General features: G+C 59.6%; 2 protein-coding genes across 4 annotated transcripts; one reads left to right on the top strand and one right to left on the bottom strand.

Annotated features, from left to right (window-relative positions):
* Positions 1 to 1,778: 1,778 nt before the first annotated feature.
* On the top strand, positions 1,779 to 19,394 carry TMEM150A (transmembrane protein 150A). 3 transcript variants are annotated; one of them, XM_054019851.1, is made up of 8 exons: positions 1,779 to 1,862; positions 3,367 to 3,574; positions 7,685 to 7,732; positions 8,321 to 8,407; positions 10,492 to 10,559; positions 16,816 to 16,943; positions 17,378 to 17,555; positions 18,512 to 19,394. In XM_054019851.1, the coding sequence occupies exons 2-8, from the start codon at positions 3,510 to 3,512 to the stop codon at positions 18,751 to 18,753; spliced, it is 816 nt and encodes a 271-aa protein (XP_053875826.1). In that variant the 5' UTR covers positions 1,779 to 1,862; positions 3,367 to 3,509; the 3' UTR covers positions 18,754 to 19,394. The 3 variants fall into 3 exon arrangements, with proteins under 3 accessions (XP_053875826.1, XP_053875828.1, XP_053875827.1); XM_054019852.1 differs by lacking the exon at positions 1,779 to 1,862 and adding an exon at positions 2,160 to 2,246; XM_054019853.1 differs by lacking the exon at positions 8,321 to 8,407.
* Positions 19,395 to 20,532: 1,138 nt separating this feature from the next.
* RNF181 (ring finger protein 181) lies at positions 20,533 to 22,689 on the bottom strand. The gene is made up of 5 exons (XM_054018317.1): positions 22,555 to 22,689; positions 22,301 to 22,434; positions 21,837 to 21,952; positions 21,528 to 21,602; positions 20,533 to 20,894 (listed from the first exon to the last, which is right to left on the bottom strand). The coding sequence occupies exons 1-5, from the start codon at positions 22,638 to 22,640 to the stop codon at positions 20,835 to 20,837; spliced, it is 471 nt and encodes a 156-aa protein (XP_053874292.1). The 5' UTR covers positions 22,641 to 22,689; the 3' UTR covers positions 20,533 to 20,834.
* Between the last annotated feature and the right edge of the window lie 4,740 nt (positions 22,690 to 27,429).

Genomic DNA, 27,429 nt, shown 5'->3' with positions numbered 1-27,429 from the left:
ATTTTGGGAATATCCAGGGGACTTGTTTATAATCTCCCAGGCTCGGCTCTGGTGTAACTCCAGAGCCGAGATTAGCCCCCTTCCCGCTGTCTGGGATGTTGGGGCTCTAAGGGTGATGTGGGGAATCGACAATGCAGTTGTGGCTGCTGGCTTGGAGGCAGTGGCAGATTAGTCACTGGGCCAATGGGGCCCGTGCCCAGGGACCCTGGCCAATTGGGGGGGGGACAAAAAATGGGCAATCCCGTGCCCTGACTCACTCCGCCTGCCCACCCAGCGCTCCTGCCGGGGAGCAGGGGAAGCCCCCACATCCCAACCTCATTTCCCCGGCAGGAGAATGTGGGGGAGGGGACCCCACTTGCTTTGGTCCAGGGCCCCACAAAAGCTTAACCCGCCTCTGCTTGGAAACCTGGGGTCAGCGCTGGCAGGGTCCTGGAGGGCAGAGAGGGTGAGTCACAGGCTGCAGGCTTCTCCAGACCCTAGGGAAGGCCCGAAAGCAACTGGTGCCCCCCTGACACCCATAAGATTGTGGCTGAAGAGGGATTGTGTGGTGGGGGATGGGGCCTGATCCACTCCCTCATCATCTGATTTACATGGCTGGCGGGATGGGGGAAGACCCCTGACCCCAGCACTTGGCAGGGAGAGGCGTCACTGCCAGCATGGCCAGAAGATCTCACCCACACGGAGCTGGTGGCACGGGGCAGCACTGAGGTTGGGTGGATCATTTCCAGCCTCTCCTGGAGGCGGAAAGCTTCTGGGCTAGACATGCCAAACCTGCGGAAAAAACGCAGAAATTGGGCTTGTTTTTGGCTTAATTGGCTTGTGAGTTGCTTGTTGGCTAGTTTGGAGCTTGTAGCTTGTTGTAGTTCCTTCTTTTGTTTTATTAGCTCCCAGCAAAGAGGGGGGCAAGCAGGGTCCAGGGCGGGAGAGAGTCAGAGGTGCGCCGGGGGGATCTAGTCACATGGAGTGTTGGGCTTCTTAGGGATTGGCTTGTTTTGGCCTTGTCTGGATGGGACTAGCTTGATTTTGGGCTTATTGTGAAAGTCAAGGTGCTTAGTTACTGCGGGAAAGTTGGCAACTGTGTTCTAGGATGATCCACTGCCAGGCTGTTTGTCTGGGGATGGTTGGATCCATCAGGGCGGAGGGGAGCCAGCAGTAAGCAGGGTCTTAAGGATGGTGCACAATGCGAGCAAGGCACCCCAGAGTGCATGGCAGGGCCAGGGGCACCAGTCCTGTGCAGCTCCCACCTGCTCCGTGGTAATATCTGCTCCTCCTTTTCCTGAATCCGCATGGGATACGAACATCCCCCTGGCTGCAGCCCAGGCTCCTGACCTCAGACCCCCCAAGGCCTGGACTCAGCCTAGAGCCAGGATTTAGACCCTGAGCTGGGACCCCTAATTCAGGACTTGGACCTGTGGCAGGACCCCCCGTATTGTGCCCCCCCCGACCTGTGCCGAGGACAGGACTCGAACCTGCAACACAGGAATTCCCGAGGGAGGGGAAACATTGACTCCCCCTCCCCATCTCAGAGATGGGTCAGTCCAGCCTGACCCCCCCATCATTCAAACGTCAAACCCCGCCCCTTCTGAGGGATCCCTGAGAAGCCGTCGTAGAAGCCCCGCCCCGTCCGATAGAGCTCCGCCCCAGCCCCCTCCGCTCTATTGTCCCGGTTGCGGTCGCTTCGCGCTGCATGGCGGGAGTTGTAGTCCTGCACTGGGGTGGCTCGGAAACGACAGCTCCCGTCGGGCCTTGCGCGCCGCGGTCAGCTGCGCGGGGGCGGGGCCGGCCTGGCCTGTTAAAGGTCCGTGTGGAGCTGGCAACCCTGGCGCGCTGGGGCCGGGACGGGAGGCTGTGGCGGGGAGCGGGTAAGAGACCCCCCGCCCCCATCGGTGGGAACGTGCCCGGCCCCCTCCCCCCCAGACCCGGATCTGTTCCCCCAGAGACCCGGGTCCCTCCACACATCTGGGTCCCCCCCCCACACTGGCCCCCGGGTTTGTGAGCTCGCGAGCGAGGGCGGTGCGGGCTCCCGTCTGTCCGACCTCGCTCCGGGGACACTGGGTGGGCGCGGGCGCTGCAAGACCCTGGGTGGAGAAGCTGGGACCCACCCCGCCCACCGCGGCCCCAGAGCTGGCAGCGCTGCAGGGTCCCTGCTGCACCACCCCCGGGAACCCGGCAGCGGGGGCCGGGGCCGGCTTTGCCGGAATGACCCGGGAAACCCGCGGGGATCCAGCGCTGGCGGCGGCCCGGAGGTGCGGGATGAATAGAATGTTGCTGTCCCTGTCCCGAGCCCAGCCCGTAACCCTGATACTTGGCTGGGACGCGAAGCCTTTAGGTGTGTGGCCCCAGGGGCTGCCAGGGCCTGTCTGGTCAGGTAAATCGCCGTCCCCTCGTGGCAGCCGATCGGAAAGCGTCCAGGCACTGGCTGGGCCATGGAAGCTGAATTCTAATCTTACTGCTAGGCGGGGTCCCTCCAGGCCAGGGGGATGGGGAGAGAGAGGCCTTGTCTCTTCACCCCCTGCTATGGGGAGAGCTTTGTTCTCCAGGGCTGCCTAGCTAGCCCAAGTCCCACGCAAGGAAGGAGCGAGTGCCAGAAAGTCTGTGTCCTTGAGCCCCTGGATCAGTGCATGGGGAGGGTGCTAAGCAACAGGGCCAGGGATGGCTGCCAAGCTGGGCCCTTGGCTTCGAATCCAGCAGCATGAAGGAGAAGTGAATGTCCTGCTTCCTTGGTTGGAAGTGCACAAGGAGCTGGAAAGAGAAGGGTGGTGGGGGTGCCTGTAGCTTTGAGGTGGGGGTGTGGCTTAGTGGCAGTGGGGCTGTGTCAGCGGGAGGGGGGGTGTTGTATCAGTATGTGGTAATGCAGCTGTAGCACAAAGCGGGGGAGCACCCAGGAGCTGGCTGCCCAGGGGCACAGGAGGAGGGTGGGCTGGAAGAATCTGCAGCTGCCCTATGCCCAAGAGGGTCTCCCTGCCCCGATGGAAGCATGGTCATGAAGAACTGCCTGCTGCCATCCTCTGACACTTGCCATATGTCCCAGCATTGACTCGCATTGTGCCCTGGCTGCAAGGTCAGGGGTGAGTGGGAGAGGGCTTTGTAGTGCTACCAGGGATTTGGTGGGAGAGCAGAGGTGGTCTATACATTGGCTAGAGCCAGGGGGTGGGCCTGGGGACTCCTGGGTCGGTGGGTGGGATGATGGACACCTGCTGTCCAAGGGATGTGGCTGTTAAAGAGGAAAACAGTCCCAACCTGAGGGGCTCCAAGGTAGTGGTGACCTGACACCACCTCTTCCCCCGCCCCCTCCCCCCTTGGTATAACAGTAGGTCTGGCTGCTGTTGGTTGACATTGGCACCTCTCTCTTTCTCTCTTTTCCAGGCAGGTGCCTTCTGATGGTTCCGAGTGGAGGCCTTGGATTGTAGCTGGTGCCCATCCGTCCCCCCCCTTCTCCCTTCCCTTCCCTTCCCTCCTCATCTCCGAGTCCCCCCCCACACACACATGTTCCGTATCTGGACTCACTAATGACAGCCTGGATCATCCTCCCCATTAGCCTGTCCACCTTCTCCATCACTGGGATATGGATCGTGTAAGCAGCCACTTTGCTCTGGTTTGTGTAGTGATGTGGGGAGGGTGCTGGCTAACCAACAGGGGCTGGGATCTGGCTAATGAACAGGGTGCTCCAATAGCCATGAGATTGGGTGGCTAGTCCATGGGCTGCTTCCTCTGACAGTCTAAGCCCCAAACCAGGTGACTTTGAATCCAGTGAAGGACAGGTTCCCGCCTCTCTGTGGGCTAACAACCCCTCCCTTTAGTAGCCTCCTATTCTGTGAACTGATTGTTGCCACCATGTTTTACTTGAGTCTTGGATTCACTCCAGTTCTGCCCCCCCCTCTTTTTGTCCCCAGCCCAGCTCGGGCTCCAGGGTGGCAGCTGTCTGGGGTGCTGGTGTGGGGGGTGGGTCACGGAGTGAGCACTGAGGTTTGCATTGTGATGGGGTGGGGAAAATGGAAAGGCGGGGTGGGATTGGGAGCAATTACTTTGGGAGGTGCAGATACCACTATTCCAGTGCTGGGGGCACCTCTGGGTCCTCTCTGAGCCCTGCCCCTCTGTGATCAGGGCATCAAACTGGCATAAGCTGTGTGATGAATCCTCAGTCGCCAGGCTCCATGAGCTGGGAGCCATAGCTACCTGTGGGCCTGGCCAACATCCTGCCGCTTGCACTTCAGTGCATTCCCCTTGCTGTAGCCCCTTGGCCTGTGTCTGACACGGGAGCCTGTGGGGGAGGGTTAACTGGATCCCCTTTGCACCAGGTAAATGGTGGTCACTACAGGGCTCAGCATTCTTGTGTCTGACCCATGGTATCTGCTGAGTTTGGCTTCAGGACTGGCCTTACGAGCCCAGAACGGGACTTCCTGCCTGCAGGTTGAGTGGTTCGAGGGCTGTGTTCCAACCCAGGACCAGCAAAGGGTCCACTGACGGCCGCTCCTAAGGGGCGCAGTTCAGTGCTCCCGCGGCTACAGCCCTCTGGCACTTCCCCTCACTGGGGGTGGGGTGGGGGGGTGAGCTACTGGCCAGTGTGTTTTCAGGCAGACCTAGATGCTAGTGGAGCTGGGTGGGGTCCCTCTCCTAATCCTCCCCAAGGTGCGGTTGGCATGTCTCCCACAGTCCTCAGCACGGCTGCCTTGACAATAGCCGCCCTTGTCCTCATCTCTGAGAGAGCCCCAGTGTGTCCCTAACTTACCCTGCAGTACCAGGCTCCAGCCACTGGGGGGACCCTTGTCCTCATCCACATGGGCAGAGCCAGGGTCACCCCAAACCATGTTGGGCTGAGTGCACCTCTGCAGGAGGGGAGTCCCTGAGGGCTGCCGGTGCCAGGATTGAGGGGAGTGGCCTTGCAAAGCTGCCCATGAAACAGATGGGAATTCAGATGCAGAGTGCTAACCTAGGCGTAATCCCCTGGATCCAGCTGCTGCCTCACCTGCAGGGCCCGCTGCCCCATGAGGTCTCCACAGAGCCCGCTGGGGCAGGCTGGCCAGCCGGGCAGCCTTCCGGGACCCCATCACTGCCCCTGGGAGGCTTTTGCGCACGCTGGGTGCTTAGAGCAGCCAGCAGTTGTTGCTGATGGCTCCAGCCCTGGCCTGGGACCTTGGCAGTGAAGTGACACTTGGTTAAAGGCAGGGAGGTGGAAACTCGTTATAGATGGTGACCGCGGGCTTGTGCAGTTACACAGAGGGTAGCTCAGAGCCCCTTGTATCTCACCCCCAGCTGCTCCTGGGGTTGGCAAAAGCCCCCTCCCCCCCACACACATACACGCTGTCCTGGAGCCACTCGGAAGTTGCAGGGAGTGGGGAGGCTGTGCCAGTTTGGCCCAGTCTGGAGTGGCAGGAGCTCAGAAGGGCGCAGGGGTCGGGGGGGCCCTGCCAGGGCTCAGCACCAGCCGCTCTCACTGACTGTAAGTGGAGGTGAGGACTCAGGACCCTGATGGGAAGCAGGGCCTGGTGAGAGCGGGGCGGAGGCAGGGCCCTCGGCCAGGGGAGCTGGCAGATGCGGTGTCAGGCCAGGCCATTGAGGTCAACCCCATCTGCTCCCCCAGTATAAGGAGGTATTGGGGAGGGGGCTGTGCTGGGGGCAGCTCTGCACCAGGTGGGGGAGGGGTCAAAGGTGGCTGGAGGCTCCTCAGAGCAGTTTGCCCCTGTCTTTGCCTGTCAGGTGACCTTTGACCATACAGGGTCCTGGGCAAGGAGCGCAAGCCTCCGCATGCACCGGGAATGAGCCGGGCCTGGCTGCCCCCAGCAGCGTGGACACAAGGCTCAGCCCTTCACCCCTGCGGCCCCGCACGCGCCCCCCTCAGGGAGGGGTAGGGGTAGTGACAGAGTGGGGAGGAGGGTCGCAGGCTGGGAGCTCAGCTGCCCCTCCCCTGCCAGTTCCCAGGCCTTTCTTGTGCTCTCTTGGGCCAGGCTATCAAACCGTAGTGCCCCAGCCTTGCCAATGCAGGAGTCTGGGCTCCGCAAGGAGTCATGGCGGTGACACTGCAGTGCCTTCAAACTGCCCCAAATCTGGCCCCCCCAGCCCTGCTCCCCACGGAATAGCCCCTGGCCTGCATGCCCACTGCCAGCCTGGATCACGGCTCTGAGCCGGTGCCCCCAGGCCCCAGGAGCAGCCCCTTCCTGCCACCACCGCGGTGCTCTTTGCTCTAGCATGATGGGCAGCTGGGGCAGTGCCCCCTCACCCAGGGCAACAAATGGGCTGTTCCACCCTTCTGCACCGGGGAGCCGATCTCTCCCACAAGACGGTTCTTCCCTGGGGTTGGGGCGGTGGGATCTGGGCTGTGAGCGTGGATGTTCTTGGCGCAGGCCTGTGGTGACTGGCTGGAGCCCAGGGAGACTGGCTTGTCCCTGCGCTGGCACCAAAGGTGGCTGTTGAAGCTAAACAGCCAAGCGTGGCAGGACGAAGGGCACATTCCTTCATGTTGCCCTGGCTGCTGCTTGGCTCAGCTCCCCGGGCCGAGTGTGCGTCGCTTCACCAGCGGCCCAGATACCAGGCTGATCCGAGCCATCGTGCTGCTGGGGGAAGGGGAGCTATGGAGAAAGTTGGGGACCTCTCAGAATTGCTGGTAACTTTCCAACCCCCCCCCACACACACACACACACACACACACTTGGTCTTTCCGAAGGTGAGACACCTGGGAGTGGCAGGGGAAGCCGACTCACAAGACTTCCACTTCCCCAGCTCAGGGATGGCCGTGCTCTGAAACGTCCTGGGGCATGTGCCCTGGTATCAGGTGTGCTGCAAAGCCAAGCAGATCCCAATCCCCGTTCTAGTGCTGTTCTGCTCCCTGAAGGGAGGATTTTGGGGGGGGTCCTGCTGAGCCCAATGCCCCCCCAGTAATTTCCCTTAACCCTGTGGAGATACCACCCATGGCAGGGGCTGCTCCTTGGGCAGCATCGGGCAGCGAGGGGCTGAGTCGTTTGGAGACCTCTGTGCGCCCCGTCACCATGCAGGGCGGAAGCCAGTGAGGGAAGATCCCAGCGTTTGCAGAGGTTAGGAGAAATTTGTCTCTGCGCCTGTGACCCAAGGCTGCTTGATGGAGACTTACTCGGGGGACAAAGACTGAGCCCCCCAGTGCTGTGGCCGGTTGCTCTTCAGAGCAGAGCCCTGCATGCGGCATTGACTACGGAGCCCCTGGCTGCTGGCGCTGCAACAAGACCAAAGAATGGAGCCGTTTAGTTCCCCCAGCAAAGCGTGAGCTGAGCGGCTCCCTGGGCTGGACAGGGCACTGGCTCGTGTCCCTGGAGGGGTTTGCAGGGGTGAGAGTGGTGGTGCTAGGGGGCAGAGGTAGCTGGGTATTTGGCCTGCGTGGCACAATGGGCAGGGCCTGTGTCATGTACCCCCAGGTGGGCTGGGTGAGGGGGTGTGGATGACACTGACAGGTCTCTCAGCGCCGGTGAGCTGGCCTTCCCAGTGCTGTGTCCATTCCCAGCATCCCCCAGACTCTTCAGGGCACCTGTCTGGAGATGGCACCATTACCCAGGGCTCGGCTGTGGACACTGGATGCCTCTCCAGGGGTTCTTAAGTTGGGCTCCCCTGCTCCAGAGGCTGGGGAGGTGAGAAGGCTCCTATGGGACAGGAGGCCGGGTAGGTGCATTAATTCCCCTCGCTAGTTCAGGTATGGTGACCTTGGCTCTGCTTCTTGCAGGTACGCCATGGCAGTGATGAACCACCACGTGTGTCCCGTCGAGAACTGGTGAGCAGCAGCCCCCGTGGCTGGCAGTGCATGGGCAGCCCCTGCCAGGTGCTGCAGCCCCACCCGCTTCCTTCCTTGCCCTAGCCAATTGTAGTACCTAATCTAACCAGTACGGTCAGGCTCTGAGGCCAGCCCCCGTGCTCCAGTCCAGCTCCTTGGCCTGGATCCGGAGTGCTGCCCCTGGGATGGGGAGAGCAGGATGGTCCAGAGCACCAGCTGCCTGGCTATAACCTTCCCCTGCCTGCCTAGTGCGTGGGGCCTGGTGGCAGCCATGTTAGAAAGGCCCATGGTGGGGGAAGCAGTCCCTCTGTGCTGCCAGGGGAGGGTGCCAGGGCTTCTGGGCAGCTTGAAGGAGGTGGGGCCATGTCTCCAGGCCCCCAGGACAGGGAGAGGAGCCCCTATGGTCTCCCCTGCCTATGGAGGGCACCGTGCCCAGGGGTGGGTAATACGGACTATACCACTGCTCTGGGAAGCAGTAGGGCAGAGGTTAGTTGCTCCTGGCCCCCATGTCCGTTCCTAACTCCCCCCTCCCCCCATGCTGTTCTGGCCCCTTTCATCCCCCACCCCCCACTTACCAATTGATTTCAGGTCCTACAACGAGTCATGCTCCTCCAGCCCTGCCAAGCATGGCTACCCCAAAAGCTGCTGCACCTTGGAAGATGTGCCTCTGATCAGGTGAGGCTGAAGCGGGGGTTGGTGTGAGTGGTACCTGGGGTCCATCACGCTAGGGGCAGTATCCCACTCCGAGGAGTTTACATGAGGCCAGAGGAGCTGCACCCTCTGCCCTAAGTGAGAGAGCTTCACAGCTCCCTCACCCCAGGGCAGCCGCAGCCTTGATGGCTGCCTGTCAGTCTCCTCTTGCCGCCCACTTCCCCCCCCTCCATGTATCACTCAGGGCTGGGGACAGGGGTGCCATGGTGGCTGTTTGCTGGGCTCTCCGGAAGTGCCAGTTGCCCAGAGCCCTCTGGCAGCATGTGCTGGAATGAGCCATGGCCAAGCTGCACAGGGAGATGATGCTGTGGGCCACTCAACCCACAGCCGGGGGGCCCAGGTGGGCACCCACAGGCCTGATCCCACCCTGCTGGGGGCAGCAGTGCAAACCAGCCAGCTCACCCCTGAGCTGCAGGGCCGGAACTTCCACTAGGCGGCCCTAGGCGGTTGCCTAGGGCAGCAGGATTTGGGGGGCAGCATTTTGCCGCCCTTGGCGGAAATTCGGCGGTGGGGGGTCCTTCCGCTCCGGGTCTTCAGCAGAAATGCGGCGGCGGGTCCTTCACTTGGGACTTGCTGCCGAAGTGCCCCGAAGACTTGGAGCGGAAGGACCCCCACCGCCAAATGCTCGGAGGAGGAGCGCTGCCGCCTAGGGTGGCAAAAACCCTGGCGCTGCTCCTGCTGAGCTGTGGCATTGCATCACGCCAAGTCACGTGCAGCATGTGTGGCATGGTGGAGGGCGAGTCACGAAGGGGATAGGGGAGCAGCACACCTTGGGGGACCCAGGGCCTGGCGCAATATGTGCCATGTGTGACAGGTTCCCCCAGGGTCCCGCCTGGGGCTGGGGTACCACTGAGCCTCTGACCCACCAGCCTGGGCTTCCTCTCACACTGTGCTGCCGTGACAAGCTGCAAAGCCCTCCAAGCCTGCACTTTCACCAGCATTCACACAGGTGCAGTCACATGCAGGCTCTCTGACCACCAGCTTCTCAGCCTAGGCCCCCAGAGCAGTACCGTCCTGCCCTGCTCAAATCTGGCCAGTATATGGGTTTAATACCTGGTCCGCCGCTCCCTCAATGTGAAGAGGACCATGCACACTTGTGGTAACCAAGCTGAGATTTTTCCCCAGGCATCTTAGTCAAACACACACGTGTTTAGATTAAAATTTTAAAATAAGTATATGAATTATAGATAGATTGTAAGTGACAGCAAACAGATCAAAGCAGGTTACCTAGCAAATAAACCAAACCACAAACTGAGCTTAACACACTAGATAGCTAGGATATGAATTAGCAAATTCTCACCCTGAGTGATAAACAGGCTGGCAGATTCTTGGCTTTGCAGCTTGGCTTTCCCCGGCTTTAATACACAGGCTAAAAATCCCTTAACCTGGGACCATCACTTCCCCCCCCCATTCAGTCTTTATTTGTCAGGTGTTTCCAGGTGTGGTGTTGTCGGGAGAGTGAGGCCCCCTCACATTGTCATTGCCCCTCTTTTAGATCTTCCCCCACACTTGCGGGAAAGCTCTTTTGCTGTGACCTGGGTCAGACCGTTCCCATTGTGCAGTGCTATCTCTGAGGGGTTTCTGTTGCACGCAGTTCCTGGGGTAATCCTGGTGCTTGTGCAATTCCTCAGTAAGCCATTAACATTGTTTGGCCTTTTTACAGTTGTACCTGAAAGGCTGCTTGTGGGTGTTTTCAACCTCACAACATGTTTCCATAGCCCATACATAGCCAAACTTCACATACGCCGGTAGCGCATACAGTCCAACGAGATATTACTGTTGAGCAGATCAAGACTTAGATCCCTCACAAGGCACACTTTGTGCAAAACAGAATAATTATATGACAGTGGTGAATATTGGGGTGCCAAGGTGTCACCATGCCCAGGAGGCACGCGAGGGCACAGCTGCCAGGAGCCAGGCAGGTGACCCGGCCCAGAGGGGTGCTGGATGGGGGTCACACCCACCCCCTTTCCATGCCCACCAGGGGGAGGCATGTGCTGCTCCGATCATGTCCTGGCTTTGCTGACTGCTTTCTCCTTGCCCTGCAGTAAGTGTGGCACATATCCCCCAGAGAGCTGCCTCTTCAGCCTTATTGGGAACATCGGGGCTTTCATGGGTAAGTGTCCACCCCACCTGGCCCACTGAGGAGCCGCTCTGTGCAGAGGGCCCCTCTCCTGTGACTGCCTTGGCCTGCTGGCCACATAGCCCGCACCAGGCTCAGCCTCCCTGCTGTGGGGCCGGATCTGGGACTGCATTTGCTGATCTGGCTCAGTAGAGGGGACCCATTGCTGTTCTGTCCCCAGCGCTGCTTCTGCATTGGACTGGGGCCCGACCTCCCCACTGGGCAGGCAGCAGATCCCCACCAGGGCATGGAGCGGGCTGCTCCCTTCCCAGGGCGGCTTAGTGGTGGGTGGAAGGCGTTCTTTGCAACAGAAGTGCTGGAAACTGTTTAAAAATGTTATGCTTGTGGGATATGCTGAGGACGTTGTCACAGACGCACAGGTCATGCCCACTCTCTGAGCCTTTGCATGCCTGTCTCTCGCTGTGGGCCCCCTCACTCTGGACCCCCAAGGCCTCCACTCACAGAGGGAATAATGCAACCCTGTTCTCTAGACCGGAGTGACTCTCAGCCAGCATAGAATAGGAGGGTTTCTTGAGCGGCTGAACACAGCATAGGAAACTCTCAGGGCCTCAGGCCTGGCCTCCCTCAGCCCAGCACATCCAAGTCTCCTCTGCATCCAGGTGGGCTCTGCCTGTTCCCCCCTCCAGCCCCAAGCCCCCCTGCTTCCCAGCTGGGCATCTGAGATCACCGGCCCCAAGTCCTGCCTCTGTCCACTGTCTTCTATCCAGGTAAACAGGGTCACCTGGGCCTCCTCTCCTCTCTTCTGTTCTCTGGCTGGAACCGGCTGGTCAGTCACTGGCGTCCTCTCTTTATAGCCCATTGTCCTCCCACTGGCCAGAGCCGGCTGTGACTCCTGAGCTGGGCCTCCGGGTTACCAGTCGCTGGGGTCTCCATTCTCCAGGCCAGCGGCTGGGGTCCCAAGTTCCATGGCTGGTCCTCTGTAACAACAAACTCCCTCTCCCCTCGCCTCGTTAAACCAGTAACACCCAGGGAAACTGTGTCCCACCCCCTCTGCATGAAAACCAGCGGAAAAAGACAAGAAACTCTTTCCCCCCCCCCCACCTCATCACAGGATCCCCCGGCCCAGGGAGTGGGTCTGTCACTGCCAATCCTGTGGCCTCAGAAGTTACTGTGGCTCAGAGCCCTCACCCCAGGAGCCAGCCCATAAGTATAAAGGTCTTACCTTGGCTTTCATGGGCCTGGCTACACCTTTTATGGTGATCCCAACTGCCCTGCTGGTCCCCCTGAGCCTCCCCAAGTTCTTAACTACCAGACACTTTCCCCTCTGCTTTGTCATCCCTAGAGGTGTGAACCCAGCTCCCCAGTCACTGTGGTGGACACTCCATGCAGGTTGCACACTAGCGAGCTGGTGGGGGTGAAAATAACCCGTTGATTTAATAGACCCCCCAGATTCAGAGATGAGATGGCAAGGGACTGAACAGCTTCCCCTGGTGCAGTCAACATCTGCAGGCTTTCCACTGGCTCCCCGCATGCCCCTGCCACAGGCTCCAGCACTCAGGCAGCCCCTCGAGCTCTGGGGGCCTTCCATTGGGGGAGGGTGGGGGGTTTTCTCGTCAGTCACTATTAATACGCACAGTGGGGGTGTGATGGGTTCCCTGTGGGGTGCCACCTGGAACTGGGGTACCCCTGACCCACCAGCCTGGGCTCCCTTTACCTAGTACTGCTGTGACCAGCCTGTCAAGCCCTTTCCCAGGCTCCAGCACACATACAGGTAGGGACACTTCCAGATGTTCAGCAGCTGGGTAAGGGGGGTAAACAGTGAGGTGGTGAAATTTGTAGAACTACTCAAGATAGTTAAGTCCAAAGCAGACTGAGAAGAGAATCTCGCAAAACTTGGTGACTGGGCAACAAAATGGCAGATGAAATTCAATGTTGATAAATGCAAAGTAATGCACATTGGAAAACATCCCAACTATACATATAAAATGATGGGGTCTAAATTAGCTGTTACCACTCAAGCAAGAGATCTTGGAGTCCATGAGTGGCGGGTATCGGAGGCATTGGAAGGGCAAATAGCCTGATGTCCCCTGGCCCGTGCTCCACCCCCATGCCCCACTCTGCCTACTGTTCCCTGCGGCAGGCAGGCTGGGGCCCACTCGGCCCTGGGCCTGGGCCCACCCCAGCCGAGCTGTCTGCCCACCCAGTGCTGGGGCCAGCACTTCTGCTGGGAGGTGCCTTCAGAGGCTGGGGGGGCATGCCAGCCAGGGGTCGGGCCCGACGGTGTGGTGCTCCGAGTGGGGGCTGGGTTCTGGTGGGCACAGAAGGGGCAGGACTGGGGGGCTAGCCTCCCCAAGCCAGGGGTTTACCCACTACCCATGTTGGACTCATTGCAGATAGTTCCCTGAAAACATCACTCAATGTGCAGCGGCAGTCAAAGAAGCTAACAATGTTGGGAATCATTAAGAGAGGGACAGATAATAAGACAGAAAATATCATATTGCCTCTATATAAATCCATGGTATACTCGCATCTTAAATACTGTGTGCAGGTTGCCCCATCTCAAAAAAGATATATTGGAATTGGAAAAGGTTCAGAAAAGGGCAACAAAAATGATTAGGGGTAAGGAACGGCTTCTGTATGAGGAGAGATTAATAAGACTGGGACTTTTCAGCTTGGAAAAGAGGTGGCCAAGGGGGGATATGACAGAGGTCTATAAAATCATGACCGGTGTGGAGAAAGTAAAGAAGGAAGTGTTATTTACTCCTCATAACACAAGAATGAGAGGTCACCAAATGAAAATAGGCAGTAGGTTTAAAACAAACAAAAAGGAGTATTTTTTCACACAACACACAGTCAACCTGTGGAACTCCTTGCCAGAGGATGTTGTGAAGGCCAAGACTATAACAGGGTTCAAAAAAGAGCTAGATAAGTTCATGGAGGAATAGGTCCATCAATGGCTATTAGGCAGGATGGGCAGGGATGGTGTCCTGTTTGCCAGAAGCTGGGAATGAGTGAGAGGGGATGGATCCAGTGGTGAGCTGGAGCCGGTTCCCACCAGTTCGCAGGAACCGGTTGTTAAATTTAGAAACCCTTTTAGAACTGGTTGTTCCAGGGCTTTTAAATTTAACAAAAGCTTCAGCAGCTGTCCATCCTGTCCCCGGCCCCAGCTCGCTTCCTCCTTCCCGCCCTGAACACTCCGCCCCCCTTCTCCTCCTCCTCCCCTGCTTCCCGTGAATCAGATGTTCGCGGGAAGCCTGAAACAAGCAGCAGGCAGGTAAACTGGGGTGGGGACGCGCAAGGAGGGCTCTAGAGAGGCGCGCGCCCCAGCCTGGTCCTGGCCACGGCCGAGTGCCCCCGACTCCAGCCCCAGCGGTGCTGGCCCCGAGCGACTCCGGCCTGGCCCTGCTCGGCTTGGGCCCCGCGACACCGGCCACGGCTGAGCAGCTTGGGCCCGGCTCAGCTTGGCTTGGGCCCCGCGGTCCTGGCCGAGCGGCTCCGGCCCAGCTCAACTTGGGCCCCGCCCCAGCTCAACTTGGGCCCCGCGGTGCCGGCCCCAGTCCCGGCCAAGCGGCTCCGGCCCAGGCCCGGACCGGACGAGCGGCTCTAGGCAGTGCAGTAAGGGGGCAGGGAGGAGGTGTTGGAAGAGAGCAGGGGAGTTCGAGGGGTTGTTGGGGGGGTGGATAGGGGTTGGGGTGGTCAGAGGGCAGGGAACTTAATGGGGGCAAGGGTCTCAGGGGGGCAGTCGGGAAGGAGCAGGGGTTGGATGGGGTGGTGGGGGGGCAGTCAGGGGCAGGGGTTCCAGGGGCAGTCAGGGGACAGAGAGACGGGGTGGTTGGATGGGGCAGGGATTCTGGGGGGGGTAGTCAGGAAGGAGCAGGGGTTGGATGGGGCTGTGGGGGGCAGTCGGGGACAGAGAGAAGGGGTGGTTGGATGGGGCAGGGGTCCTGGGGGGCCATCAGGAATGAGAGGAGGGGTTGGATGGGGCGGCAGGGGGCAGTCAGGGGACAGGGAAGGGGGGTGGATAGGGCAGGGGTCCCGGGTGGGGGGGCGTCAAGGTACGTGGGGGGTTGGATGGGGCAGGAGTCCCGGGGGGGGGCACAACCCCCTCATGGGGTGAAGAGGAGGGAACCTGTTGTTAATATTTTGGCAGCTCATCACTGGATGGATCACTTGATGATTCCCTGTTCTGTTCATTCCCTGTGGGGAACCTAGGATTGGCCGCTGTCGGCAGACAGGACACTGGGCTAGATGGACATTTGGTCTGATCCAGTATGGCTGTTCTTATGTTCATACATATGCTGTGATCAGCTCTGCAGGGGGAGCCTACAGCTAAGGAACTGCCCAGCTGCTCAAGTGCACAGCCCACTCGAGAGTGTAAACCCCAAATTATACCATCTTGCATGGCACAGAGAACTGTACAGCGTAAGCTCATGAAATCGCCCCCTCCCTCAATGTGGAGAAGGATATGCAACAGTTTTCTGCCCCAAGTTAGGACTCCCCCACACTGGTTTTAGATAAAGCAAAAACAAGTTTATTAACTACAAAAGATAGATGTTAAGTGATTATAAGGGATAGCAAACAGATCAAAGCACATTACCTAGCAAACAAACAAAACATGCAAACTAAGCTTAATATACTAAAGAGATTGGATATGAGTAGCAACTTCTCACCCCAGTTGATGGCTCAGGCAGGCTGCAGAGATCCTTAAGGGGCCAGCTGCACTTGCTTACAGCTTAAAAGTCCCTCTAGCCTGTGTCCAGCACTTCCCCCAGTTCAGTCTTTGGTCCTTGGGTGTTTCCAAGAGTCTCTTGGGGGAAGTCAGCGAAGAACCCTGATGATGTCACTCCCCTGCCTTAAATAGCTTTTGCATATGGTGGGAACCCTTTGTCTCCAAGGTTGGCTCCCACGCCTTTCAGTGGGAAAACTCTGGGATTCCAAGATGGAGTCCAGCACCAGGTGACCTATCCCTGTAGTGCCACAGCAGCCATTGCTCAGAGGCCATTTGTAGCATCCTCAGGAAGACCCTCAGGTGGGGAATAAGCACCTTCTAAGGCCTATTGTTCTCCTTAATGATTCATTAATTTGAATGGGCCCTTCCCAGCCAGCCATCTAGACGAGTGATTTTCAAACTGCGGGTCGCGACCCAGTACTGTTAAAAGTCCCATCAGTGGTGCTGCCTGGCTAAGGTAGACTAGTCCCTACCTGTTCTGACACCGAGCTGTGCCCTGAAAGCGGCCAGCAGGTCCAGCTCCTAGGTGGGGGAAGCCACAGGGCTCTGCCTTCTGCCCCCGCCCCAAGCACTGGCTCTGCACTCCCGGCCAATGGGAGCTTGGGGGGGGGGGTGCCTGTGAGCGAGAGCTATATGGAGCCGCTTGTGCACCTCTGCTTAGGAGCTGGACCTGTTGCTGGCCACTTCCGGGGTGCAGCATGGTCCGCAGTGCCAGGACAGGCAGGAAGCCTGCCTTAGCACCCCTGCTGCACCGCTGACCTGACGCTGCCTGAGGTAATCCCGTGCCCCAATCCCCTGCCTAGCCCTGAGCCCCCCCAAACCTGGAGCCCCTTCCTGCACCCCAAGCCCCTTGTCCATGGCCCCACCCCAGAGCCTGCACCCTCAGCCCAGGGCCACCTCCTGCACCCCAACCCCTTGCCCCAGCCCTGAGCCCTTCCCACACCCCAAATCCCTCATCCCCAGCTCTGTTGGGTTGCGGGCATCAACAATTTTCTTTAACTGGGTGCCCAGAAAAAAAGTTTGAAAACCACTGCCCTAGTGGGCGTTCCCCAAGTGTAAACACATTTGTAATACAGCTACACAGTCAATATTTCGCAATTCAGATACAGAAATGATCCATGCACACAAGTAGGATAATCATATTCAGTGAAGCAGAACCTTTCCAATGACCCCTCCCATGCCTTATCTGGCATACAGTCTATCAGAATTGGGCCGGAATGCTCCTCGCTCTGAAGAATACGGGGTGCAGTCTCCCAGGAGCCATCCCCAGGTGCCTCGTTTCAGTGGCGTTAATGGCCCTGGGGTCTGTGAGGGCTTGTTGCTGGGGCTGGGTTTGTGAGCACAGCTGGCTTGGGGGCACCTCCCACAGCTGGCCGTGAGGTGGAGCTGATGGTTCCCAGCCCGCTTCTCTAGCCCCACACATCTCACGTCAGAGCCACGGCCCAGCCATGCAGCTGGCGTCCCAGAGGGGGAGTGCCCCATGGTTCCTGGTGTGGCTGGGGTCCTCTGGGTGTGGGGGGAGGTAGCCCCCAGCCCTGCTAACAGTCTGTCTCTCGGCAGTGGTGCTGATCTGCTTCCTGCGCTACGGGCAGCTGATTGAGCAGAGCCACCGCTCCTGGGTCAACACGACGGCGCTTGTCGCGGGCTGCACCAACGCTGCCGGCCTCGTCGTGGTTGGCAACTTCCAGGTGGGCTGGGCAGGAGCCACCCTGCTTGGGCCAGCACCTGGCAGGGGCCAGGCTCTTCTCCTGCCCTGGCACCCTCAGCCTCTATCCCCCGTACCCTAAGCTAGCTGTGATGTCCCTTTGCTGGGGGAGGCTGCTGCCTGTCTGGCCATGGGGGGAGGAGGGGGCAGATGCTAGCTCCCCAGAAGGGCTGGGTGAGAAGAGAGGAAGGGGCTTGGCAGCTGTGGAGCAGGGCATGTCTGGGGCATGTGGGGTGATAGGGAAGCAGCGCAGAATGGGAGGAGCTACTGGGGTACAGAAGAAGCAAGCCTGGGATGGGGGGGATTGTGCAGGGCCCCTGTGGTGTGAGATCAGCCAGGCTGAACTGGGAGGGGGAAAGGAGGGGCCTGAGGGGCAGGAATGGCCCAGGCTCATTGCTGTCCCTCCCTCTGCCCCAGGTGGACAACGCCAAGTCCCTGCACTACATCGGGGCAGGCATCGCCTTCCCGGCTGGGCTGCTCTTCGTCTGCCTCCAGTGCATCCTCACCTACCACACTGCCATCAGCGCCCTGGACGGCTGGATGGCGCACCTCCGCGTCTCGCTCACCGGCGTGGCCTTAATCGCCCTCGTCCTCAGTATCCTTCTGGCTGCGGGTTCCCAGCCACCTGCCTGGCCCCCTTGCTGCCCAGAAGGCACGGGGCACTAACCCCCACTCGACATCCATGAACGTCACCTAGGTAACTGCAGGGCTCTGTCCTGCAGGCCGCACCAGGGAGCCAGCTGCCAGCTCTGAGCTAACGCAGCTGCCCCAGGTTTGATCCCTGGGCCCGATGTCCCCCTGTGTCCTCAGAGAGCAGGGTAGTTCCCAGGGCTGGAGCAGAACATCAGGCTCTTCCCTACTGCAGGGCAGGAGCATCACCTGGGGCCACGTCTGCTGCTGAAGGGGCTATAAACTAGCAGCTCCTCTCTGCGCCTCAAACGGGATGGCCTAGCACAGACACTGGGAAGGGCTGTGGCATATGGTGCCCTCTACAGCTCTGCCTGGCTGACCTCCCTGGTGCCAGTGTGCCCCCAGCATGCCAGGGGCTGGCCCTCTCCTGCTGTACTGATGATACATGGCAAGGTCCCCTGCCCCAGGCCCCACCTGTACCCACAGCCTCTAGCACTAGTGATCAGGGGCTGTGTGTGCCACCCTGCAGGCAGCACAGGGTTAAAGATACCCATTTGCCTGAGGCTAGAGTCACATCCCCCTCCCCATGGACACCTCCTGTGGACAGGCTGGGGCGGGGTAGTGAGCTCGAGGGTGGCCAGGCTTGGGGGCAGAGAAGGTTCATAAGGGTCATGCTAGGTGTGAGCTGGCCCAGGGGGCTTCTGGCATGCCTCCCCTCCCCTCCCCTCCTCCTGCAGTGGGAGTATGGGGGTGGTGCCTGGAGTCAGTCCCCAGGGGAAGGGGAATGAGTGAAGCTGGTGCCCCTTCTCCCCATGGTTTGGGGAGGAGGGGCAGGACTCCAAGTCAGTGTGCAGGGTCTCTGTGACTCCACCCTCTGCTGAGGCCACCCCCAGTGGGTGCCTTTCCTTAGCCAGCCCCTAGGCGGTGTCTTCTTCATCCATGAGAGCCCCCTGCTGCAACACCTGGCGGCCATCTGCGAGTGGGTCTTCGTCATCGACATGCTGGTCTTCTATGGCACCTTCGCCTACGACTTCGGGGCCGTCTCCACCGACACCCTGGTGACGGCGCTGCAGCGGGCCAGCAGCCGGGGCTGCAAGTCGCCCGGTGGCAGCAGCACCTCCACCCACCTCAACTGCACCCCTGAGAGCATCGCCATGATCTGAGCAGGGGCTCCCCTCCCCCCCTCTTTGATTTTGTACCAAAAAACATTTTTTAAAGGAAAACACAGTATTGGGGCTGCCCCCCACAGCAGGGCTGAGCCCAGCAGACCTCCCTGCTGGCCAGCCTAGCTGCTGCATCGATGGCCAAAGGGCACCCTCGGGTGGGGCCGACAGCCTTCTCCTACCCGGGCTGGCTCCCGCAGGCCCTCACTCCCTCTGCAGATCAGACCCCTGCCGGCAGCAGCTGCTCAGGGAAAGGAGACCGGAGCTGGCTGCAGGGCGCGACTGCTCATGCAGTCGGGGCAGCCTCTCCTGGGCGGGAGCCCTCTGCACAGGTTCCCTTGCTCAAGCCCCTGCCCCATTCAGGAAGGATTTGGGGTAACCCCATAGCAAAGTGGGGGGGATGCACAGGGCTGTTCGAACGTGTCTGACCTTCAGAGGGAGGGTCTTTTTTCCCCCACCCGTTAACCCCTCTCCTTCCTCTCCCAGTCCTGGGGGAGGTCTTGGCAGTGGGATGGGGGATGACGTGGCAGGGGGTAGAGGCCTCGATCCCCATCCTTCTGAGCCGGTTTCTTTGGGTAAACCGGATTGGTATTTTTAGTACTTTTTATATCTCTAAGGTGTATAAAGAGACTTGTATTGGAGCAGGGTGTGCTGTCTGGTCACTGGGGAGCTCCCTGCGGAGGAGCCATGCATACCTGCCTGGGGTTGGCAGGGCTGTGCTGCCCACTGGCCAGCCTTGGGCACGGCCGGCCAGGGCCTGGTTCCCCCCTTGCTCATGACACCTCGGAGCCCCTGTGGCAGGTGGCTGCCCCCTGCAGGCCCCAGGGGCAAGCCCTCTCGTGTAAGTGGGGTGGTTTGCTGCAGCTGGCTGGTTACTGAGCTGGGCCGGAGCAGGGGGCACCCACCAGCTTTTCATCCTTCATGGCCGTGCCCTCCCTGCCTCCCTCAGCTGGGCTTCCATTGCTGGGGAGCATAACCCCACTGGAGGCCAGGATTCTCCCACTGCCCCCCAGCTGGGTGATCTTGCCTGGGGGTGAGCAGAGAGTCCTGGGCCACACCAGGGACAACGTTGCCCAAATCCCTTTTCCATCAAGCTGGGGGTGGGCGGTAGCTGAATCCAAGAGAGGGTCCCCTGGGCCCAGCTGGGCTCCAGCTCCCCCTAACTGGGGAGGGTTGTCACACCAGCAGCCCCATTAAACACAGATTATGGGGAAACAGCCCAAATCCCCTGGCCCTCCCAGCCCCAGCTGTTCTGAGCTCGGTGCTGGTAGGGAGCAAGGAACACTGGGGCTGAACAGCAAAGGAGGAGCCCCATTCACTTCAGGGGACACCCCACCGCCACCCCCACCCCCCTCCTGGCACCAGCAACATGCTGTGATCTCCCTCTGAACAGCAGGGAGGGCCTGCCCCAGGCTGGCCTGCTATCACCCCACCACTGGGGGAGCTAGAGCCAGGGGCCCTGGGACAGCAATTGGGGGCATGCCCCTCTGAGTGGGGAGGGAGTTCCGCCCCCAGGCATGTTCCAGGCAGCCAGCTGGCTGTGGGGACTCTTGCAGGGGCCAAGGCTTAGGGCCCAGGGCAGGATCCAGCACCCACCTGCATGGGAATGAAAGACAGACCCACCCTCCTGGCCTTCCTCTACCCCAGCACAGTCATTCCCCCCTCCCATTCCCTGGCTCCCCCACAGAGATGGTTCCATACCCCAGGCCCTCACCCCTCTGAAACCACACAACCCCCAGCCCCTTTCACTCCCCAGTTATGTCCCATAAACACTCTGAGTCAGAGAAAAACAGCTTTAATCAGCCTGGGGAGATGGCTGGACAGGGGGTGGGGGTTAGTCAGTTACTCCTGCCCCTGTGGTGATCCCACAGCGAAGTGGGGGAGACACCCAGGGCTGTTCCATGGCGATGCTGGGGCTGGTCAGCAAAGGAGGGGCCCCATCCATGTCGGGACACTCCCTGTGGACCCAGCTCTGGAATGTACCCACCCTGATGGGTCACCCCCACTGACCCTGAGAGCCCCCCACCCAGAGAGGGCATCCAATGCCCCAGGCAGGCAGGGCCCAAGGTGGGCCCCCCCGGTCACGTGTACATGGCCCCATGCAGGTACTCCAGACGGTGCTCACGCTGCTGCCTCCGCACCTGAAACATACCAGGGCAGGCAGTGGTAAAGGCGAGCATCACCTGCCCCACCTAACACATCGCCCCCCCCCAGCACGGGCAGCAGGAGGCCCTGGTACCCACCACGTTCCCCTCCCTCGCTGGGCAGTCTGCTGGGGCCCACGGCCAGACAGGGTGCTAAGTATCGGGCTTTAGCAGCATTTCACTGCAATTACAATCGCGCTTTGGGCCCGACCCCCACACCATCATCATCCAGTGCAGCCAGACGAGTCCCTGGGCTGCCACCTCCAGCCTCTTCCCCAGGCATTGGGTGCCCTGTGACAAACATACCCATGGCCGGCCAGGCAGGCTCAGTTCCGGGCTGGAATGGCGGGGGGCTGCGGGTCAGCAGGGAGGGGCACCGGCAGAGCTACCAGGGATGGGGAAAACTGGCACTACCCCACCCGAATTACACCCCAGCCCAGCAGGCCCTGAATTCTCCCCCCTTCCTGGGCTCAGCGTTCAATTTTCTAATGCTTTGCTCCCCAGCCACTTGGCTTTAACCATTTAATGGCAGGAACGGAGCCTTTCCGTGCGCACCCGCCCCTGCAGTGGGACCCCACACTGCCCACCCCTGGCTCCCTGCAGGGGGCTGCATGGTAACAAGCACCACACCTTGTCTTTCTTGTACTCTTCGTACTCCTGGTCGTCCGTGGGCAGCTCGTGGCGGCACAGGGGGCAGGAGTTGGTCTGGGGGAGAGAAGAGAAATCTCGCTGACGCACCGTCCCCTCACCCACCCTGGCACCTGCAGCCCCAGACCTTTTGGGCATCTCCTTGGCGCTGCCAATTCAGCAGAGGGTCACCTCCCATTGTTTCTGCTTTCAGTGACCTGGCTACAGCCAGCAGCTCGAAAGGGGCCAGCCCCAGCCAGGGGAGCGAAAGCACAGCTGGCCCTGCAGGCTTGTGAAAGGAGTGGCACTTACCTTCCCCAGCCAGGGCAGGATGCAGCCCGAGTGGAAGAGATGCTCACAGGGCATCTTCCTGGCCCCCTCATCCTCCTCGAACTCCAGCAGGCACACGGGGCATTTCAGCCCTTTGTCTGGGCAGCAGCACCGGGCGGCGGGCAGGGGAGAGAGAAAAGCATCAGGCTCATCCCGCCCACTCCCGGACCCGACGCCCCAGGACTGCGTGGAAACGGGCACCAGGACCTCGTCCTGAGCGCCACGGTCCGGCACTGACCCACCCCGCGGGAAGGGAAGCAGAGACCCCGAGTGCAGGCGCAGCAAAGCGTTTCTGTCAGCCGGACACCTGGGTCCAATCCTTGGTCTCATTCAGGGCGAGGGGGTCCATGGCACTCCTCGGGGAGGGGGTTGGGGCAATGGGGCGGGGCACCAGCAGAGCCCCCAAGCTGCCCAGGCCCTGACCGGGGGGGGAGGGGCTCCCTCACCTGCCTGGTCCGGCGTCACCCGCACCGTGGGGAGGCTCAACACGGCCCGGCGGGCGGCCGGCGGGGGCAGTCGCTGATCCCAGTCGGTGAAGTCCACGGAGCCCAGGTCGATCTGCTGCCCATTGAACAGAGTCCTGCGGGGAGAAGCCGGTCAGGGGCGGGGCCAGGCGCCTGCAGGGGGGCGTCCCGGGGGGCACGTTCCCTGACCCCCCGGGGTACACGCGCCCCGCCCCCCGGGGCTGCACCCCCCTCACCGGGCGAGCTCCAGCAACACGTTCTCCCGGGCGCGCTCCGCGGGCTCGCCGGGCTCGCAGTTGTGCTCCTCGAAGTAGGAAGCCATCGGGGCCAGTGACCCTCAGCCCGGCCCCGGCCCAATGGCCTCCCGAGACGGACCGCGCCAGCCAATCCCCGCGGCCGGGGGCGGGGCTGGATGGGGAAGTAGCAGGGGAGCTAATCGCCAATTGGCCGGAAGTGAGGCACAGGGACGCAGCCAGGAGCCAATTGGAACGCGCCATGCGGAGAGGGGCGGTGATTCGTGCGGGACTGTCTGAGCCCCGGCCCGGACTGAGAGGGGGGCGGAGCTGGGAGGGCACCGCCCCGGGGGCGCTCACAGCTGCTCTGGGAGCGTAGGCGCACACATCCTGCGGGGATGCTGCCCTGGGGACGCTCGCAGCCTGGGAAGGGAGGCGCTGCTTTGGAGAAGCTCACATCCTGCGGGGGTGCTATCCTGGGTCGCTCACAGCCGGGGGGCAGGGAGATGCTGCCCTGGGGGGACACAGCCTGGGGGGGGATGAGGTACTGCTTTGGGGAAACTCACATCCTGGGGGGTGCTGTCCTGTGGGTGCTCACAGCTGGGGGGGTGCAGGCACTGCCCTGGGGGTGCTCACAGACTGGGGGGAGGGAGATGCTGCCCTGGGGGGGGCACTCAGGCTGCGAGGGGAGGGGGCGAGGCACTGCTTTGGGGAAGCTCACAGCCGGTCGTGGGGTCATTCAGGATAATTGTCTTCAGTGTTATCAGGGACTCGGGAAACAGGTCCTGCCATTGGTGATGAGGAATGCCCCTCCCCCCACTCCATCCTTCCAAAACAGGTTATAACCATGGTGGGAATCATGCCCCCTGGGCTCAGTAAGACCAAAGGGATGGAATTTCTGCTCAGCAATGAGCAATGCCCATTCCTCCTAAAGAGAGACCGGTGAGGTGTCGCCTGCAGAACCGCTGAGCTACCAGGAAGCTCCGGAGATCAGCTATGAGCTTTTAGAGACATTTGCCTCTAGGTCACCGGTTCCAGTCCAGCCCAGGCAGTAGCATAGCTGGGGGGGGGGGGGCAGGGGGAGCGGCTGCTCCCCCACTGAGCACATGGAGCCTTAGGCCTTGGCTACACTTGCGAGTTACAGCGCTGTAAAGCCTCCCCCAGCGCTGTAACTCACTCCCCGTCCACACTGGCAAGGCACTTACAGCGCTGTATCTCCGTGGCTGCAGTGCTGCATGTACTCCACCTCCCCGAGAGGAATACTGTGTATTGCGCCGCCGCTGCAGCACTGTGGCGCCAGTGTGGCCGCCCAATGCGCTGTGACTGGCCTCCAGAATTATTCAGCAGTATCCCACAATGCCTGTTCTAGCCACTCTGGTCATCAGTTCAAACTCTACTGCCCTGGCCTCAGGTAACCAACCATGTGACCCACCCTTTACATTCCCCGGGAATTTTAAAAATCCCCTTCCTGTTTGCTCAGCCAGGCGTGGCATGGAGTGCTATCAGTGAATCTTTCCAGGTGACCATGCCTCCATGCGCCAAGTGACCCCCAGCATGGAGCAATTGTTGCTGGCCCTCATCAGTGTTTGAGGGAAGAAGTTGTCCAGTCCAGCTGGGCTCCAGCCATAGGAATTACGATATCTTCAGGAAGGTATCAAAGGACATGATGGAAAGGGCCATGACCAGGACGCCCTGCAGTGCAGGATTAAAGTGAAGGAGCTGCGGAGTGCCTACCGCAAAGCCCGCAACGCAAACGGCCGCTCGGGTGCTTCCCCTCACGACCTGCCGATTCTACAAAGAGCTGGATGCGATACTTGGGGTTAACCCCACCTCCACTCCGAGCACCACCATGGACACTTCAGAGCTGGGGTGGGAGGAGGAGGAGGAGGAAAACGGGAGTGAGGGTGGTGGGGCGGATGGAGACACCCTGGAATCCCTGGAGGCATGCAGCCAGGAGCTCTTCTCGAGCCAGGAGGAAGGTAGCCAGTCGCAGCGGCCGGTACTTGGTGGAGGACAAACAGAAGAGCAGGTTCCCGGTAAGTGGGTTTTTTTGCTGGAAGGAATTTTTTCGGTGCGGGCTCTTTGGGAGAGGAGGGTTAGGCATGCATGCCTAGATGCGGAATAGTGCATTGATGTGGTTTATCACATCGCGGTAATCGGCCTCGGTAATCTCTTCGAATGTCTCATCCAGAACTTGTGCAATGCGCTTGCGCAGGTTTATCGGGAGAGCCACCGTAGTCCTTGTCCCAGCCAGGCTAACGTGTCCGCGCCACTGTGCCGCGAGGGGACCATTGCTGCACACAGGCAAGCTGCATATGGGCCAGGGCAGAAGCCGCATTGCAGTAGAAGACCCTCCCTTGCTTCCCAGGTCACCCTCAGCAGCGAGATATCATTCAGGACGAACTCCCGTGGAAAATGTTGGGACAGTGTTCAGTGTAGGTGCCCCCTGAAGCTGTTGGCTCTCCCCAAGGCACAGAAACCCAGAGGACAGTACAGCCCTGAAACACAGTCCCCCTTACTCACCATTTTGAGGCTCCCGTGGGATACGTGTGCTCGGTTTGGGACGGGAAAATTATGCTATTGTGTAGACCCTGTTTGTGCCCTCCTTAAGTGCGGGGGAAATCATTACTCTGCCTGGTATAAACAATGCTGCCTCTGTTAAATGTTGCATTTTGCCTATACAGCTGCAATGACTTTGAGACCTCAGCCGTCCTTCTTATCGCCTGCTCAGAGACTGCAAAGACTCAGGAAGAGACCACGAAAAACCAAAGAAGACATGGTGCAAGAAGTGATGCGGCAATCTATTAAAGAGAATGAAAAAGCACAGAACTGGAGGGAGAGAGAAAGCAGGATCCGCCAGGAAAATGCAGCGCACCGGCGGCAAAGCACCGTGCACCGGCGGCAAAGCACGGATCGGCTCATCAGCATCCTGGAGCGCCAAGCAGATGCTATCCAGGGGCTTATAGCCATGCAGAAGGAGCAGTACCGCAAACGCAAACGCCCCCCCCCCCACAGCCCTTGTCCCAAAACTCTTTCCCTTGTGCCCCACTGTTACCTCCAATCCAACTTCCGGGTTCTTCACGCCACCAGCTGCCTCCAACACCAGTATCTTCACCACCCAGCCCTGAAAACCACGACCCTTACCCTCTGCACTCAACCCCCATCACCATGCAGTATAGCTGTCCTGAAGTGCAGCACTCACTGCACAGCCCACCAGACAGGACATACGCGAATCTGTGATTGTACCATTCCCCACTCCACCCCCTTGCCCTTTCTGATTCCCAAGCAACTGTGTTTCTTTTCAATAAATAAATTTTCTTGTCAATAAATGGATTTTTTGGCTTTGAAAACATTCTTTATTATTGCATAGAGTAAAAGATTCCTTAGCCCAGGAAATAAACAGGCACTGCAAGTCTGCTTAGCAAACACTGATTCCTAAAGATTGGAACTACTGCACTTCACTCCCGTGCAGGGCACTGCTGGTTCTCAGCCTCAAATTGGTCCCTCAAGACATTCCTAATCCTTGCAGCCCCACTCTGGGCCCCTATTATAGTCGTGCCCTCTGGCTGTGCAAATTCAGCCTCCAGGTGTTGAACCTTGGAGGACCATGCCTGAGTGAAGCTTTCACCCTTCCCTTCACAAATATTATGGAGGGTACAGCACGCGGATATAACCGTGGGGATTCTGTTTTCGGCCAGCTTCCCATACAGAGATCGCCAGCGGCCCTTTAAACGGCCAAAGGCACACTCCACAGTCATTCGGCACCGGCTCAGCCTGTAGTTGAACCATTCCTTGCTGCTGTCAAGGCTCCCTGTGTAGGGTTTCATGAGCCATGGCATTAGCGGGTAAGCGGGATCTCCAAGGATCACAATGGGCATTTCAACTTCCCCTACTGTGATCTTCCGCTCTGGGAAAAAAGTCCCAGCCTGCAGCTTCCTGAACAGCCAAGTGTTCCAAAAGATGCGTGCGTCATGCACCTTTCTGGGCCAGCCTGTGTTAATGAAACGCCCACAGTGATCCACAAGCGCCTGGAGAACCATAGAGAAATACCCCTTCCGATTAACATACTCGGATGCTAGGTGGGGTGGTGCCAGAATAGGAATGTGCATCCCATCTATCGCCCCTTCACAGTTAGGGAAACCCATTTGTGCAAAGCCATCCATTATGTCCTACACATTACCCAGAGTCATGGTTCTTCTGAGAAGGATGCGATTAATGGCCTTGCAAACTTGCATCAACACGATTCCAATGGTCGACTTTCCCACTCCAAACTGGTTTGCGACCGACCGGTAGCTGTCTGGAGTTGCCAGCTTCCAGATTGCAATAGCCACTCGCTTCTCCACTGGCAGGGCAGCTCTCAATCTCGTGTCCTTGCGCCGCAGGGTGGGGGCAAGCTCCTCACACAGTCCCATGAAAATGGCTTTTCTCATCCGAAAGTTCTGCAGCCGCTGCTCATCATCCCAGACTTCCATGACGATGTGATCCCACCACTCGGTGCTTGTTTCCTGAGCCCAAAAGCGGTGTTCCATGGTGCTGAGCATGTCCGTGAATGCCACAAGCAATTTCGTGTTGTACGCGTTACGTGGCTCGATAGCATCGTCGGACTCCTCACCCTCACTGTCACTTTGGATCTTAAGGAATAATTCGACAGCCAAATGTGACGTGCTGGCGAGACTCGTCAGCATACGCCTCAGCAGTTTTGGCTCCGTTTCCCACAGAAAGATCACGCTGCACAGAAACCATTGAAAGATGGCGCCAAAGGTGGACGGAAACAAAGGGATTTCTGGGATGCAAAGCAATGCATCACGGGGCATTGGGACAGGACCCAGAATCCCCCGCACCCACACCCTCTTTGCACAACCCACAGCGCCAGAATGG

The sequence above is a fragment of the Malaclemys terrapin genome, chromosome 2 (assembly GCF_027887155.1).
Source record: "Malaclemys terrapin pileata isolate rMalTer1 chromosome 2, rMalTer1.hap1, whole genome shotgun sequence".
Classification (NCBI taxonomy): Eukaryota; Metazoa; Chordata; order Testudines; family Emydidae; genus Malaclemys; species Malaclemys terrapin.
Note: the sequence above shows the minus strand (reverse complement) of the source record. Positions and strands in the feature narration are given on the sequence as shown.

Coding starts and splice junctions, on each gene's coding strand:
- TMEM150A (XM_054019851.1), top strand. CDS start 3,510: ATGACAGCCTGGATCATCCTCCCCATTAGCCTGTCCACCTTCTCCATC. Junction 10,560..16,815: donor GAACATCGGGGCTTTCATGG/GTAAGTGTCCAC, acceptor GTCTCTCGGCAG/TGGTGCTGATCTGCTTCCTG. Junction 16,944..17,377: donor TCGTGGTTGGCAACTTCCAG/GTGGGCTGGGCA, acceptor CCTCTGCCCCAG/GTGGACAACGCCAAGTCCCT.
- RNF181 (XM_054018317.1), bottom strand. CDS start 22,640: ATGGCTTCCTACTTCGAGGAGCACAACTGCGAGCCCGGCGAGCCCGCG. Junction 21,953..22,300: donor GGTGACGCCGGACCAGGCAG/GTGAGGGAGCCC, acceptor GCTGCTGCCCAG/ACAAAGGGCTGAAATGCCCC. Junction 20,895..21,527: donor AAGAGTACAAGAAAGACAAG/GTGTGGTGCTTG, acceptor GGTATGTTTCAG/GTGCGGAGGCAGCAGCGTGA.